Raw genomic sequence first — 17,345 nt, 5'->3', positions numbered from 1 at the left:
TTTCCCTAGCCAGTCTATTTACTTCTGGGCTGAGTCTAATACTTAGCAACTATTTCTCTGACTCTTAAATAGTTCTTCATTACATTGACTTGAAAATTGCCTTTCTGTGACTTCTACCCTCTTGATAACCAGGTGTTAGATGAGAAAAGCATGCAATTTGAAATCACAGGCCTTAGTTTGAATCTCTGTTCTGCCATTGACCAACTATGTGACCTTTAGACAGTCGATTATTCTCCTCGAGGCTTCATTTCGCCATCCGTAAATTAGGCAGTTAACATCACTCTCACTGGTCATTTTGAGATTAAGCAGAGCTGGTGTATATCGATGTTATTTCCCTCCTTTCCTCGGTCCCTCCCTATCCTAGCCCTCAGCTTTACAAAGAGATCCTGGCAATTACTATTGTCTTCTCTGCGAGTGTTCTCATCTCCAGGGTAAATAGACCCAGTTTAAGTCCACAAATGTACTTTGAGCTACTTGTGTGCTCTTCACTTTGCTATGGGAGAGGAGATTTCCCTCTGAGTCACTGATTCCCCTAATCATTATCAAAGTGGGAAAAAAATCTCTCTCTCCCTCCCCACAAAAGCTGGGGTTCCACACTCAGAACCCACCCAGTGTTTTAAGTTGAGTGTTCATATGGTGGGGTCTGCCTGCATAAATAGAAACATCCTTTTTAGTAGTCATCAAGTTTTCTCTTCAAGAACTGTTACACATTTTACAAATCCAAGGGGACAGGCCCAGTTAGATAAGAGTCTGCCAGCCCTGGCTCTGGCTGTGTCTATTGACAGCTGGGTTGGCACTGAGGAATCCTTGGTTTCCCCCAGAAACACATAGGAGGACAAGAATGCAACAGCTGCTCTGTACCTTGCCAGGGCTTGAGGCAGTTGGTCTTGTGAATGAGTTTTTTCAATTAATGACCTTACTCCATGTGGAATATTAAAGGTGTTTTTGTTTTTGTTTTTAACCCAGTACGACATGCTAGCAGCTGAAGAGATTTAAGAATATTAAACATTCCTCCTCAGCCTCAAGATGACAGTTGATAAACATATAACCGTAAGATATCAAAAACTTCAAAGGATGGGAGGAGAGATGCAAGCCCTGGGGTGATTAATAAATAATGAGGAGGAGTGAGCGTAGTCAAGCCGCAGATACCCAGCGGGGCCTAGTACTCGGGCCTCTGTATAAAGCCGGAGAGGCAAGCAGGACTCCTGTAATTCTGTTCACCCTAACAACTAGTCCTTAAATGCTCTCAGATGTATGTAACAGGGGTATTTATATTATCTTAGCAAACAAAGTGTTGTTCCAGAATTGTGAACAGTGGTTTAGTTTGGAAAGATTGGGTAATCTAATCACTAGCTTTGTCAACTTCCTCAGTACTCAATCCCTCAGGAGGCCTCCTGCATGGTGTGGTACTGTGGTTGTCAAACTGTGTCACCGCCAACACTCATGTTCCAAGGAGGGTCTTTTGGGGGTGGCTGGATGGAAGCAACTGGGTGGGCTTCCCAGGCTCTCTCTACCTGCTTCAGCGAGAGCAGCTCCACACTTACCTACTTTGTATGTTAGAGAACCATTCTGTTTGGAATAAAAGGGGTTCTTTTGCTTTAAAATCAGAAACTTGAAAAGCAGTGGCATCATGATGTTTGCATCCTTTCGTAAGTTGCTTTTCCACTCAATGGTGTGTTTCTGAAATGTTGATACATATAGATAGAGTTCAGTCATTGTATGGATAAACCACAATATATTCGTTCCCCTGCTGATGGATGTTTAGATGGTTCCCCATTTTTCACCATCTCAAATAATGCTTCAGTGGAGTTGAGGGCATTTTCCGTATAGACACTGATGGGTGGTGCCCTCTAAGCTGGACCAGAAGGGAAGGGACAGCAGGAGGGGTGGATGGCTAGTGAGATGTGGAGAGTGGACAGAGGACGAGAAGCTGCATGGATGTGATAGAGCCAGGACGCCCCAACAGTCAAACAGGGTCTGTGAGCTGCGGGATCCAGAGGTAGCACAGATTAAGCGATGATGAGGCCCAGAGCATCATGGGGGACCAGGTGGCTGAGGGTAGGGAGGAAAATAAGCCTGTCAAAACCCAAGAGGCCAAGGTGTTAGCTGCGTCGTTCGCTGGGTGTTTTAGTTTGCTCTTTTACCTCCATTCTGCATCCTTCACTGTGCCCACTTAAGTACAGTGTCAGTGGGCCGCCTTGCCCTCTGGCTGGGAGGCACACAGCCTTGACCTTGGAAGGAGAGAGCACAGCTTATTTATTCCCTCAGCTCCTCCCAGCAAGGTCAGTGCAGGTGGTCTGCATCCATTCACTGAAAGCCACAGCTCCCTCCCCTATAATTCATCTTTCCAGTTCCAGCAAATGCTCCCTCCCTTGCTCTGCCTGTGATGTTAAAACAGCCTGTTTGGGGTCCTGCACTCTCTTCCTTAGGTTTCCTCCATGCAAACTTCTTTTCTTTTATCAACTTCTTTTCCTCTATTCATCTGTTAAACTGTGCCATCTCCTTCTTGCCCAATAGGTGCAGACCAATCTTACGGATACTGAAATCACTGAAAATGATAACAGGAGGAGGGGTGGAGAGGAAAGTAGTGAGCCGGGTGCTAAAGCCTAGTGAGGGGCAGTGTCTGTGAGTTTAAGTAAAATCAAACTACCCCACATTTTTGTAGTTTGTCTGTAAGCTCCTTTAAAACCAAAAGCCCTGCCTAATCTTTATGTGAATTCCTAGGGTTTGAATAATATCTGGCATGTGGAAAGCATTTAAAAATTAAGATAAGTTGAATTGAATAGGACTGAATTAAATTAAACTGAATTGAATTTTTCTGAATAAATGAGATTGCACATTTTAAACATCATGGGTTCCCTTCTCCACTGCCCTTACCCCCCCCCCACTACCACATATGGTTTTTAGAAGCTTCGAGAACATCAAATAACAAATTAGATCAGAGACTGAGTTTCTGAAGTGAATAATGAATATTAAATGTTTGCTTATACTAGCATCTTATACAGCAAAACACTGAAGTTATGAAGATTTTGTGATATGTTCAGATCCCCATAAGATTTCAGGATCCACTTTCTTGATAATATGAGCATTTTTGCTCATGGAAAACTTTGCTTCCTGTTTCCAAGACAAAAGACAACTTAGAGAACTCTCAGAACATGTTAATAATTCATTTGAAAGTAATTTTGATAGACACGTATCTTTTACATTGCCTCGAATTATAATATTAAGTGGAAACAACGTATGAAATCTTTTTGAATTTGAATTTGAGTTTTAATCAATCTAAAATACTGTGTGTAAAATGTCTTTGTAACAAGATGAGTTAAATCTCTTCTGGCATCAGAGGGTGCTCTCTTCAAAAGTGGATTCTAGAAATAGTTAACCCAGGGAAAAGACAAAGTAAACATGATCCATTTTGCATTTGGGGTGGGGCAAGCTTTTCCTCTCTTTTTTCCTTTCCCTGAGCACTGAACATTTGATCCTTTCACTCTAACCCTGTGTCCTATTTGAAAAACATTTCCAGTCAGAACTTCAGGCCAAATTGAGGATAATGACCAATTTGGGGTTTGCCAAAATCAAGTATTCAGTTTATCTATATCCTGTAATACAGGGGTCCCAACCCCTGGGCCACAGACCGGTACCAGTCCGGGGCCTGTTAGGAACCGGGCCGCACAGCAGGAGATGAGCGGCAAGCAAGGGAAGCTTCATTTGCCACCTCCCCATCGCTGGCATTACCGCCTGAACCACGCCCCCCCACCCCCCAACCCCACCCCACCCCTGGTCCGTGGAAAAATTGTCTTCCACAAAACCGGTCCCTGGTGTTAAAAATGTTGGGGACCGTTGCTGTAATAAGAAAAGTCATTTTAAAACAAAGGATATTGTTAGCATTTACAAGTATGAAATTCTGATTGTTCTAACACAGCAATAAAAGTTATTACCAGCAATCTTGATTTGGAGTAGCCCCATCATAAAAAGTCTAGATCTAGTAACTAGTGGATTTTAACATATGACAAATGAGGGGACAGTTTAGAGTCTACCCTGCTTATCATCTCAGAAATGCATTAAGCTGGTCATCAGAGGAGCAAGTCTCTATGGCTTTGCTGTCTCACTGCTTGGTCTGGACTAGAAGGTTCTAGTGGTATGGCTTTATCTAGTCTAAGATTTAGGCTGTTACTTTTCATTTCTTTTTCATTTGTGATATCGATTTGAATATTTTTGACAATTTTTATTATCCTCATTTTATAGATGAAAAAACTGAGGTTGCTGAGTGGGTGATTTGCCCAAGGTACCTCACAGCTAATAAAGGATGGAGATAAGATTCTGACCTTGATGCTCTGCCTTCAGATTTGCTGTTTCTACCATGTCATGAATGCTGACATTCCTCCTGCCCTGGTGCACACTGCCCAAAGCACCCCGATTCTTTCAGCCTCCAGGAGCTATGACTAATCCATGGGATTCTTTACTTGTTTGTTTGCTTAATATCTTTTTATTTGAAGGGATGTAGTTTGTATTTTATTTGAAAGGATTATTTTTATTTTATGTTCATAGGATCATAGGGTGGTTTTTTCCCCTTAAAGAGTTTTTAAATGGGCTTCATTTTCAAGGAACTGAGCTGTTTCCTGTGTTCGGGCAGCTCCTGTGGTCCAGTTCACCGAGGTTATAGGCAAATGGGCTTGGCAGACCAGGCATGGGGGTGGGGTCGGGGTTTCTGTGGGTGAGGCTGCTGACACTGGGGGTAGGTGCCCCTCTCTGGGCTGACCGGTGGGTAGGGTTCTGTGCTTGCCCACTTCCCCTACAGCACAGGCACTTTTTAATCCATCTCCTTCCTCCTGGAAACCCTCCCCCCTCTTCTGCTAACACTGCACTCATGGGAGCATAGACTTTTAAATGATTTACTTAGAAACAAGCCCTGGCCACAGCATCGAGCTATCTGGACTCAGCGTCCAGGGCTTGGTGCTTTCTCTCTCCACTACACAATGCTTTTAAAACCGAGCTCTCCCAAGAGTTGATTGTGCTTCCACATAAATCATATTGTTTAGCTTGCTAGAAATTTCCTTGGCTTTCTGCTTATCGCTCCAAGAACAGTTAGTTCCCTGCTGCTGCTGCCAAGCATGTAAACAAACGTGTGTCTTCTTTCCATGATGACAGGCTCATCTCATCGTCCTGAGCAGAAACCCCTCTCAAGAGGAGGCAGCCGTGTCCGCACACTCCATCGCCTGTGCTGCTGTCGCTTCTGGGAGGCCTGAGCACCACGGTGAGAGCGAGAGCGAGCCTTCCGTGGGGTACAGCGAGGCCTGCTCCCTGCCTGTCCCATGTGCGTCGGTGTCTGTGGGCTAGCTGCCTTTGGGATGGGTGAGCAGGTGGATGGAGCTGTGACAGACCCTTCAGAGAGCCTTCTCTGTTAGCTTCACCAGGGTCCAGAGTCCTTTGGTTTCTATCTTTTTTCAGCCTTCCTCTAATCTTTTACTCTCAAATACAGCAAATCTTCATCCAAACATAGCTATCAGAGCCCCAGAGAGTTCGTGCTGGGCTTACAGGGAAATCTACTGGGCTTTCAAAGGTGATCTATTTTTAAAGGTTGTGGAGCTACTGTGGCAAAGGATCTGACCTGCTGGAACTCCGGCCTTCAGACTCTCACAGGGCTGAGCTTTCAATCAGGATGAACTTACACGGCTTCAGGATTCCAAAAGGAAGTTGTCATTTATGAGTCATATAGTTTTTCTTAGCCCCACATAATAGGTAGAGCAGTGAGCTTGGGAGTTCTTTAATCCTCCATCCTGGGCTCAGAGCATACAATATGCCTCTGTTGATGGAGAACATGCATTCTAGTGACTTTCTGTGTTGTTGGTCAGAGTATTCAGAAACAGAGTATAACTCATAAAGAAGACAAGAGGTGTATTCCAAGATGTCAGCTAAAAATACTTATGCATTGTAGGAAAATAAGGTCCAGTGTGCCATCAATTTGAAAATCAGTATCTGGAAGGCTTGAGGTTGAGGTTCAGGGAGTAGGAGCTGGGCTAAGATGAGGAGGCTGGTGGGGGGAGAAGATGAAGAAGGAGCCTCAGTGAGCAGCCTGGTCTGCAGAGGTCCCTGGGCCAGGCAGGGGCTCCTGTCCAGGGAGGAGCTGGGGAAGGGGATACCAGTGTTTATCTTTCTGTCCATCCCACCTTAAAGATCCTTCATTCTGGTCTCCCGGAGCTTTGAGCACCTTTTCAGAGCTGGAGGATAGAGAAGGCAGGCGACCTTCCTTACCCTAACTCCCTAGAACACTCCATACATAGCAATCAACTTCAAAACCTTCAAAGAGCCAACATTTTAACCAGTTTATTGGTGGCTAAAATTCCTTTAATAAGGGAAAAGAAACTTCCATGCCACAAGTATTAATAGGATACTTAAAATGCAAACATGATGGAAACCCCTAGATTAGCAGGAGTCACAAATCTAAATGTCTATAGGAACCAAGTAAGCAATGTGAATGAAGCAGGTAGTCATTAGAAAACAGTAGCAGCAGCAAGCATAATTATAAATGGCAGCTAACTGTTGGCTGTAATCTGAGAGATGCAATAGGGAGTGGTGAGGACTGTGGCAAACTGGAGAGGCCCGTCCCCTGTCGAAAGTGCACAGCTGTTATTCAGCTCCAGCCCATTACTGTCATGTGGAAAGCAGGCTTGTATTAGCAGGTCTGCTTTTTCAGGAGAAGGCAGAAATCTGAATTTTTATGTGAAATCAATGCATAGTTGATGGTCACCAAGTCAAATATGTTTCAGGCTCTGAGGGATGCAAAACAAGTGTGAGGGCTAGATCCCTAACTTCTGACCCGGGAAGCATGAGTATAATAAGTGGTTGTCAGGTCCTTCCTGTTTTTCTTGGGGGGCTCATGGGTTGAGAACTGGAAGTTTCTGAGCATTTAAACTGCTGGGGTGTGGGGGAGGGGGTCTACTCCCAGAGAATACCAAGCAACTACAGGAGGCTAAGGCCAGAGACCATCTTTGCCTAGAGGGATTCCGGTTTGCCAGCATCTCAGCTAGTGCTCAGTGTACACACCTGATGAATGTATGGATTAGGTGGGAAACAATAGAAATCGTGTCCCTAAAATACTTGTTCTTGTAGCTGCAAAGTTAGACCATTCTGCTTTGTGTAATTATAGAATCAGAAACAATCCAATTATGTATGTATGTGTTTTTCTAAGTTTTCCAGTCTAAATCTGGTGTTGGTATAGCCTCCCCTGTAAATAGAGAATGCCACTAATACCTACTTGATACAGATAATTAGGTCTGTGAAAATGTAATGACCTCACACAGTAATAATAGCTATTTCTTACATAGTACTTACTGTCATGGTTCTAACCATGTTACATTTATTAACTCAGTTAATCCTCACCACAGCTCTGTGAGTTTGGTACAAGTGTTCCCAGTTTTCAGATGGAGCAACTAAGGCACAGAGGGTTAGATAATTTCCCAAGAGCCATAGCCAGGGAGTGGTAGACTTGAACCTATGCTCTTGACCTCCATGCTATATTATAAGGACTGGCACTGCACATGCCTTTTCCCTTCTTTCCCCTCCCAAATAGTGTGTGGCTTTGGGGAGAGAGAGGGACTTGAGAAGAGCAACGGTGGCCCAAGGAAACCAGTTTGAGTGCCATCTGGGAAGGAGCCAGCCCAGGAGCGTGCACAGGCTCTCAGCCCCCCATTCTGGCCCGTGTCTCTTTGGCAGCTCAGACTGTTTGGTGACCTGCACCCAGAAAGCCGACTTGCCAGTCAGTATCTGAAGGAGGAGGAGGATGAATAGGGAAGGATAAGAAAAAGACTTCCCCCAAGAGCAGGGAGTTGGACAGTTGCAACTGGCTTTGCAGATTAGGAAGGGGGTCATTTCTGCCTGAGGCCTGGAGGATCGATTGCTTGAAACATATTGACTCACAGAGGCATCAGGAAGCCGAACCAGCAGGAATCATAGCAACAATCATACTAGCAACAACGACAACAGCAGTAGCAGGGGTCGAGCGTCCGTTGTATGCAGGTGCCGGCACTCTCACGAACATGCCCATTTAATCCTAACAAGCCTTGGAGGCAAGATGACCTCCCATTTTACGAAGGAGCTAACACAGCCAGCTCTCCATACCGCCAGCACCATCAGTCCATATCCTCTCTACTCATTGCTCTACCCAAGAAGGACAAAGCCCCAGTCAGTGTAAGGATGCTCCCTTCTCAGACTCAGCTTCCACTAATCAGAAGACACTGGAAATGTCTATCACCGTGACACCAACAGGAAGAGAGTTTACTGAAGGCTTGAAGTTGAGTCAACACTAAATGAGGAGGCTGGGCAGAGAAGCTGTCGGATCAAAACAGATGCTTGTGCAGAGGCAGCATGAAGCCCTGGAGCAGGGGCAGAGAGGAGCACCAGCCCTTGCCCCTAAGGCCTCAAGCCAACCATCGAAATGGGCACTTCAGAAAAGAATCAAAGCAAAGAGAAACCACAGACTATTCCTACTGTGTTAACAGGCTTGAATGTGCTGCCGTGGGAATCTTTGTTCCCTTGGTGACAAACATGGGGAAGACGGTGGACAATGAGCTGTCCGGCTGGCATTTTAAGATAGTTTGTTCCGGCTCTTATCTGCAAGTGCCTAAGCACAGTGGCCTGGGCCCAGAGGGTACAGCCGTGTTACATGCATGGACTCAGCTTCCCCGAAAAAGCAGGGAGGAGCGGGGTCCCCCGCAGCCAGGAGCTGCAGTGGCAGTGGACAGGCGCCTTCCCACCGTCTTTCAGGGTGCCTGGTTTTCATGTCCCTGCTGTCCCCTCACACACGGCCAATGCGGTAATGAGAGAAACCCACCCAGGGCTGAGGTTTCTCCCGGCCTCTGCTACCTCCTGGAAGGGGAAAGGAAAGGCAGGAATTTGGAATTTATCTTTGTCTGACAACTAAGGGGGGGACCAGCCTCCCCACCCTAGCTCTCACCCAGGCAGGACTCTCTGGCCTGGACTTTGGTCATTTGTGGTTCAGAAGTCCCAGCCAGATCTCCTGGGAGCACATCTGCACGTTCCACGGAGTGCCAAGGAATCCACGTGCATGGGGATCTCAACTCTGCTCTCCCATGCTTAAACTAGTCTGTGCCAAGTACAGTTTGTTTGTTTTTTAAAGAATTGTTAATAGGAAAAATTTCTCATCTAGGGATTCTCCATAGCCTACTTGCTGAATGTCCATTGAAGGCATTGCCCTCGGACAAACAAAACGCCACTGGCCAAGAAGCCAGTGTGTTTCAGGCTCCACAATCAAACTAATCCCTTTGCTCTGGGCCTTCCTTCATTCCTTATGCAGACAAAACTGCCTTAGAAGTCACGAAGGATTGTGATTGCATAAGGGCTCCCAATTCAGGCTTGTAGAATGTCACTAACCTGAGCCTGGCCAGCTTCCCGGAGCAGCCATAGACAAACTTGGTATTAACAGCTCTCCCAACCCTGCTAAGTCTCCGGGCATTGGCCTTGTGTTTATAACTCTTCTTCTAAAGCGTATTAAAATGAAATGGGCTGAAGCCAAGTACATTTCAGTGTAAACCTTTGAGAGGAAGAGCCCGCTGAGCACGGGCGGCCTTGTTTGGAAGTGGCCCCATCTGTGGCCTGGACTCCAGCAGGCCAGGGAGCTCTGTAGGTTCCAGAGACAGCAGAAGGGAATGGGCTATGCCCCTGCCCACCTTGGGGCAGGGGGTGGGATCCCTGGCTATATGGACAGACTCATGGGCATGGGCTGCATTCCCAAGATTTAACTCCCTACGCACGGATACGTATGTCTCCTGGGCCCCCACTTGTCCTGGCCTCTCCCCTCCTTTTATACAGTAGACACGAAATATGTAAGTATCTGAAGGTAGGCTCTGTATCTCCATGGAGTCTCCTCTTTCTTACCCTCCACGATCACTGCTTTTCTCAGCTCTTCCTCCTGTGGCCTGCTTCTCAGCTTGCCCCATGCTGGGCCCTGCCCCACCCGCAGCCTACTCCCTGCTCATGGGGTTACTGATGCTCCTTGAGCCCCGTGTGTCTCAGAGAGACTGGAAATCAGACAGACGCACCCAACTCCAGTGGGCTCCTGACAGGTAATGTGGCCACCTGGGAGCAGCCACGGTAAGGTGGTCTTCACCTTCCCGTGGCCCCCCTTGGCTGCCCCTGCTGCCTCCGTCACCCACTTCCAACCTGAGGCCTCCAAGTGGGCCTTGTGGTGCAGGCCTGCAGTGGGAATGAGTGTAAGCTGCTGCTGGCCACACCCACCCACCTCTCCCTTCCTCCTCACTATTCCCCTCTCCCTCTCTCTTCCTCCTCGGCCTTCCCACCCCCCTCAAGTCCTGTGTGTTCTGAGAGACCCTTCCTCAGCTCCTACCCAGGGCCCGCTTCTTATTACAAAATGCCCAGCCAGCCTGAGCCTGGTGCCTGAGCTCCCCAAGCAGATGTCAGCATCCATCCTGCTCAGTGCTCCACAGGCCAGGTGGGAAGGGGAAGCAGCAGAGAGAGAGCGGTGGGTGAGGCCAGAGAAGAAAAGGGAAGCCTCTTACCCTGTTTTCCACCATCGTTAGTAGGACCCCCTCTCAGAAACCTCTGGAAGGCACCTTAAAGCACATCCCATGTAGAGGACTGGGGTCCAAGGTGTGTCCAGCGTCACGCTGGCAATTAGATGCAAAGCAAGGCCTTAGACAGAGGCCAGGAGCTACCTACCTGACCACACTCCAGAACCAGAGAGGGCGTGGCTTTGAGGGTGCTCTGTCCTCAGAGGTCCAGGGAGCCCAGAAGCCCCAAAGGTGGGGGCAGGTGGGGGCTGCAGGGGTTGGCAGCTCTTGAGGCCAGCAGAGGAGTAGAAGGTGTGGCCTTTTCCACCCCAATTCTGTGCTGTTGGTCTCTCTTCACAGAGGGACAACCTGTGGCAGAACTGAAACCTCACTGAGCTTTGCTTACAAACTGCCTTTCATCTTTGTGTCTGAGAACAAAGTCTGCGGCTTTATCCCTCTCCTAGGGAGGATGATGGGCTCTCTGATTACCACTTTTATGAGGCTCTGGTTTTTCACTTTTGTGCTGGCTAATAATTTATGTTCAGAACTTCTCAGAAAAGCCTAAGTTATTTATACCCTGACTTGGCTTCAAAACATATTATTAGGGCAGCTTATGGAAATGACATATACTTCACCAGGACAAGCAACTGTGGCAACAGGCCTGAGGCGCTGGACACCTGATGACTACTGGGTGGCCCCAAGTGGGACTCTGGGTGGTGTTGGGGGTGGGGGGCAGTCCTGGTCAGCTTCCTGGGGGTGAGGACATTCAAGGCAGGCAGTCCCTATGGTGACTGAGCCCAGACCAGGCCTGTGGGCACCAGGCACTATGCAGATACTTCATGCACACTTTGCTGTGTGAGCCTCACCCAGCCTGCCGCCATCTTGGTCACCTTACTCTACTGATGCAAACCTGCCCCCAGAGATGGCCATGGACTTCCAGGGACCACACAGCTCAGGAGCAGCAGGTCTACTGCTCCCGGATGCCCTGTCCAGGCCCTATGAAAATGTTCCTCTTGAAGGTGGTCTCCAGTGTGGACCACTGAGGGCCATGCAGTGAGGAGTCAACCTGTCCGGGGCTTCGTCTGTCCTCAGGCTACTCTGTGGCCCCCACAAGGCTGGCGGGCAGCCTCAGGGCAGCTGCCTGTGCAAAGCCCCAGGCAGCTCCCAGCAGGGTCTAAATGGGTTCAATCCATTTGTTTGCTGGGTGATAGCACTCCTCTGGGTTAATGCCAGGCTAGGATTTGAGACTTTCCATATTCAAATTCCTTGGGGTCCTTAATGCTTTTTGCAGTTAGTGCAGAGTACAGTTTCCGAAGACTGTTACAGAAGATAATTGTCACATTGTACACACAGGCCTCCCTCATAATTAGAGTTGCCCTCACTGTTCCAACTCTTGCCTTGGGACAGCCTCAAGAAAATGAGCCCAGGGTCACTGGAATTTATTTTAATTAAAAGCTTCCTGACCTCCTGGGTACCAAATCGTAACCCCGCATTCCTCTTGCTCTTTGAATGGAGCCCTGTTTTCTTTTGCCTGTATATGAACATGCAGATGGAATAGAGTCTGAAGGGGCCTCCCGGAGACATTAAGCCACCTTGCCTGCTGGGCCACACTTACCCCCTCACCCTAACTCACAGACAGCCCCAACATTCTGCAGGAATGAAAATGGGAGAAGATTCATGGCCTTGGAACACCTGTGCCACTAGGGCTCAGATTTACAAGCTAAGTCATGCTCCTGTGCTTTAGAAAATGACCTCATTTCTTGCCGAGGCCACCAGCATCAGGTTGCCGAGGCTCTTTGTGAACACACACCCAGCTTCAGGCACAAGGTCTGTGCCAAGAAGTGGCATCCCACCCCCAGGGGCTGTGACCTCCTGTCCCTCTGGAAACCCCACTGTCACTTGTGCCTGGTGGACCTCCTGGGGGATGCCCACTCCCAGGAGAACCAGCTCTGCTTCTTAGGGAGTCACTCCTTAGCTGTAATAATAGGACAAATTTGCTCTCCCCTCAAAGACTAATCATGGGATTCATAGTTCAGAAAGCTGATTTAGGGGCCTGGGGGATGGGGGAAAATAAGTCAGGGTCTTGCAATAAAAGAGCTTTCCTATATCCCAGGTAAAAATAAAAGTGGTTTCAAATTTACAGACAGGGAAGACGCCCACAGTGTATGCCCTGGACCTTCCACTCTTCCCGAGCCCTAGGCTGTTCTCATATATAAGGGTCCTGACATGATGCCTGACTTGTGGTCCGCTTGTATGTGACAACAGCTGTCAGAGACACCCCCTCCCTGGCCTTGCCCCCTGGTGACTAGAGACCTCCCAGGAACAGAAATGGAAGAAACTTGGACCTTTTGAGAAGCTGAGGACTCTGAAATGGGGAAAGGGAAGCAGCAACTTTAGGAGCTGACCCCAGAGGGCAGATTCCCAGTCAGGGCCTGTCTCTGACGTCTCACCACAAAACCTAGCTTTCTTCCACTTCAGTAGCCATGTAGCCTTAGTTTGAGTAATAAATTCCTTCCTTCCCCCAACCCCTTCCTTCCTCCCTCACTTCCATTCTCTCTTCCAGTGATCCAAATATGCTAACAAGCATCCTCTTTGGAAAATGTGACTAGGCCTCCCTGAGTTAGAGGTTTGAGCCATTTACACAGTAGTGTGAGTTAGGCCAAGCAGCTTCCTTTCTCCCAGCATCCTGTGAGATCAGGTACACAAAGGAAAGGGGCATCTGGCACTAAGCTCTAGGGGATCAGCCGAAATGGGGTGGTTTTGTGGGGGGAGGGGGAATTGGTCAGCATGTGACTGCCAGGGGAAGGAATACTAAGAGGTGGGAGAACTTCACAAGAGAGGGGCTGGAAAGGGACAAAGCGCAGCTATGTCCACCTGTGTCTGGGAGACCAGCTCCTTACCCAGGAAAGGAGGGAAATGCTTCCCATCCCTTTTGATCTCTTCCTTTTTCTGAGCCTGGCACCACTTCTTCTGCAAAAGCCCAGGGTCAGAAACTCAGTTCTTACCTGTTCAGTCCCAACTCCTTCCTATGCCCTTTACAACTACAGGTCTTCAGAGCCAGGGCTCATCTCTGGGGAACGAGGCTGAGACTCGGAAAAACTTGTACTCTTCAAGAAGGGCTCAGTTACATTCTTTGGTTAATTCCCAATTAGACAGAAAATTAAAATATCAACAGCACTCCATTCCTGAATAGACTTGTTAACTTTTAGACGTGGAACATACATCTCTGTAGTGCTTTTAGAATCAACAAAGTAAATGCCACACCATCCCCACATTTGCTGTCATCAGATTATCAAAGCAACCAAAGTTAATACGTAGTTTGAACACTTAATCTGTAATATTTTCTCCCATGAGCCAGCAAGGACTAAAGAGATGTAACATTCTTCATGTACAGTAGTAAAATTTTCTCCTACCAAGAAAAAATTTGAGTAATACTCTAGAAATCCATCTGCTGGTCTGGCAGTGGACAGACCCCCATTGAAAGAGTGGAGCAAGGACTCCAGTTCAATAGACTTCTGTCTAGTCACAAAGTCTGGGGCCAGTCAGCACCGAGACCTCTCTGAAAGGCAGCACCTCCCAGCCTAATTCTCGCTTCTATCTGGCAACCGCCTAGATCCTAAGCAAAGTAAATCTTGCAGATAAATGAAACTTCCTTGTTTTCACACCTAAGTTTTCTTTAGGTTGCCTGGATTTGACAGACACATTTGCCAAGTGTTTACTTCTCTCCTTTCTACAACAGATCACATGGGATGTACGTGAATCGTTTCTGGAGACCCACCATGCTCATTGTGAATTTCAGGGCTGTTCTCAGAGCTCTTGAGGTGTACAGAGCCGTTTATCTGCACATGATCCCAGGCTTCTGTGCCTTTTGACCACTCTGTCTGTTTTCCAAGTGTTCCTGTCCTCTGCATGTCCATCTCTGCTTCCAGTGTGCCTGCTGGTCAGCCTAGTATGGATGAGGGAGGCCCATAGCCAGAGTGATCGAAACTGTCCCTGAAACTAAAATGGTTTACAGTTATTGAGCACTGACTAGGTGTCAGGCACGTCATCAGTTGTGTGTGCATTAACCCATTTACTCCTTACAACAACCCTATAATGGAGGCGCTAGCCTAAAGGTTCCTCTTTGAGGTGAAAAAGCCGAGGCCAACAATAGAGGCGCACAGCCGGAAGGCGGCAGCGCTGGAGCCTGACGCAGGCAGCCCCTGACCTGCGGAGCCTGCCCTCCTTCCCACTCACTCCTGCCTCCAGAAGCGACCACAGTCTGCGCAGGCCGGCCCCATCCTTGCTCCTCCGTGAATTCCGGAGCCCTGCGTTCATGGAGGCCTCTTTGGAAGCACCTGGCATTCACATCACAGTCTGAGAAAAGCTAATTTGAGGGCCCACTCTTTGGAAGAATACCCAAATAGATAATACACCGTCCTGTCTAATCAAGAAAAATGGGGAGAAAGCACAAAAACAAAATTAGAGGTGAGAAAGGGAAAATAACCAAATACAGAGGAAGTCTAAAGAAGCCAAAGAAAACATCTGATCTTTTTGCTCGTGTGTATTTGTGCTACACGGTACATATGAGATTTCCAAATGGAAATGTTAAGTAGACCATTGTATGTATGGTTCACAATCGTCCCCAACAAACTTTATGTACTGTCACGTGTCCCCGTGAGTTTGTCTCCAGCAGGCACTTCGGGGTGGCAGGGGGAGGTGTCCCACGTCCCTGAGGGAGGAAGACAATCACAGTTCCCTCTGCTAGAGCAGGGGTCAGCAAACTTACGGTCCACAGGCCAATGCAGCTCCCCACCCATGTTTGTAAACAGTTTTCTTGGCACACAGCCAGGCTCCTTCATTTCACGTGTCACCTCTGGCTGTTTTTGTGCTGCAGTAGAGACTATTTAGTCCTCAAAGCCTAAAATATTTACCATCTGGTCCTTTACGGAATAAATTTGCGACCCCTGTGCTGGAGCCCTATAATTTTTCCACTTTCAGGCTAGTTTCTACTTTATAGACATTCTTTTTCTTATATTCTTTTCCATTATGGTTTATCACAGGATATTGAATATAGTTCCCTGTGCTATACAGTAGGACCTTGTTGTTTATCCATCCTCTATATAATAGTTTACATCTGCTAACCCCAAACTCCCAGTCCTTCCCTCCCCCACCCCCAGTCCCCTTGGCAACCACAGGTCTGTTCTCTATGTCTGTGAGTCTGTTTCTAATTCATAGAGAGGTTCATTTGTGCTATATTTTAGATTCCACATATAAGTGATATCAGATGGTATTTGTCTTTCTCTTTCTGACTTATTTCACTTAGTATGATAATCTCTAGTTTCATCCATGTTGCTGCAAACGGCATTATTTCATTCTTTTTTATGGCTGAGTAATATTCCGTTGTATATATGTACCACATCTTCTTTATCCATTCATCTGTCAATGGACACTTAGGTTGTTTCCATGTTTTGGCTATTGTGAATAGTGCTGCTGTGAACATAGCAGTGCATGTATCTTTTTGAATTATAGTTTTGTCTGGGTATATGCCCTGGAGTGGGATTGCTAGATCATATGGTAATTCTATTTTTAGTTTTACCTAAGTAAAAACAGTTTGGAGACAGAGCTTGCTAGGAATGCATATTTCTCTTTACGAAATGTCTCAACAGGATTCATTAATAAATGCTAATAGCTTCTTTTCAAAAAACATCTTAAGATTTTGTACTTATTCTTTCAAAGAAATGGTCTGACTTCTTAGTATCATCCACATAAAATGAAAATGAACTATGTTTAAGACTTAGAGGAAACAAGGTAAGTGGGCTTTTCTTTTTTCCTAAGTGGGCCACAGTTTCCACCATCTGCCAGGCCCTCTAATGTTTTTTTCCAAAGAAAAAAATAACCCTGGGGGATTCTAGATGCTTCTTGCCTTCTACAGCTTTCCCAACATCCCCTCCTCCACAGGTGGTTTTTTGTTTTTTGTTGTTTTTTTTGAGCTTGGCAAGACTCAGCATAATAAATTAATATGAAAAGGTGGAAAAGAATTAAGTGCTAGAAGTTTCTACACTGAGTAACAGTGAGGAACCTCCACACTGTTTTCCATAGTGGCTGCACCAACTTGCATTACCACCAACAGTGTAAGAGGGCTCCCTTTTCTCCACACCCTCTCCAGCATTTGTTATTTGTAGACTTTTTAACGATGGCCATTCTGACTGGTGTGAGGTGGGACCTCTTTGTAGTTTTGACTTGCATTTCTCTAATAATTAGTGATGTTGAGCATCTTTTCATGTGCCTACTGGCCATCTGTATGTCTTCTTTGGAGAAATGTCTATTAAGGTCTTCTGCCCATTTATCTATTGGGTTGTTTGGTTTTTTTGTTGTTGAGTTGTATGAGTTATTTGTATATTCTGGAGATTAAGCCCTTAGTTTCTACTTTAATTTATTGGTTCAGAATTTCCAAACCAAGGGAATTCCCTGGCTGTCCAGTGGTTAGGACTCTGTGCTTTCATTGCCATGGGCCTGGGTTCAGTCCCTGGTTGGGGAACTAAGATCCCACAAGCTTTGCAGCATGGCAGGAAGGAAGGGAGGGAGGGAGGGTGGGAAAGAAGGAAAGAAAGGAAGGAGGGAGGGAGGGAGAGGGATGTGGAACAATTTAAAACAAGAAACAAAAAAAGAACTTCCAAATCATGTAGGTGGTGCAAATTCAGCCCTCAAACATGTGCGTGCCTCACGTGCAGTGTCCCAGTTTCTTTCAGATGCTCTTTTTCTAGCCATGGCCTCTGGAGGGACAACCTTGAGGCTTCTCCTTGGACCAGCGCAATTGTTCTTATCTCAATTTTAGGGATT

General features: G+C 46.9%; 1 protein-coding gene across 5 annotated transcripts in view; it reads left to right on the top strand.

Annotated features, from left to right (window-relative positions):
• Nucleotides 1–17,345, top strand: part of TTC23 (tetratricopeptide repeat domain 23) — a 115,481-nt gene that overhangs the window by 73,954 nt on the left and 24,182 nt on the right. For 3 of the 5 annotated variants that reach the window (XM_028168751.2, XM_057542797.1, XM_007191131.2), the window contains one exon: nucleotides 5,146–5,251. In XM_028168751.2, coding sequence (XP_028024552.2) covers nucleotides 5,146–5,251 — 106 coding nt within the window. Of the gene's footprint in view, nucleotides 1–5,145; nucleotides 5,312–17,345 lie in introns of all 5 variants that reach the window. The other 2 variants (XM_057542796.1, XM_057542795.1) reach the window with 1 other exon arrangement.

Source organism: Balaenoptera acutorostrata, chromosome 3, assembly GCF_949987535.1.
Source record: "Balaenoptera acutorostrata chromosome 3, mBalAcu1.1, whole genome shotgun sequence".
Lineage (NCBI taxonomy): Eukaryota > Metazoa > Chordata > Mammalia > Artiodactyla > Balaenopteridae > Balaenoptera > Balaenoptera acutorostrata.
This window is presented reverse-complemented; position numbering and strand designations above follow the sequence as displayed.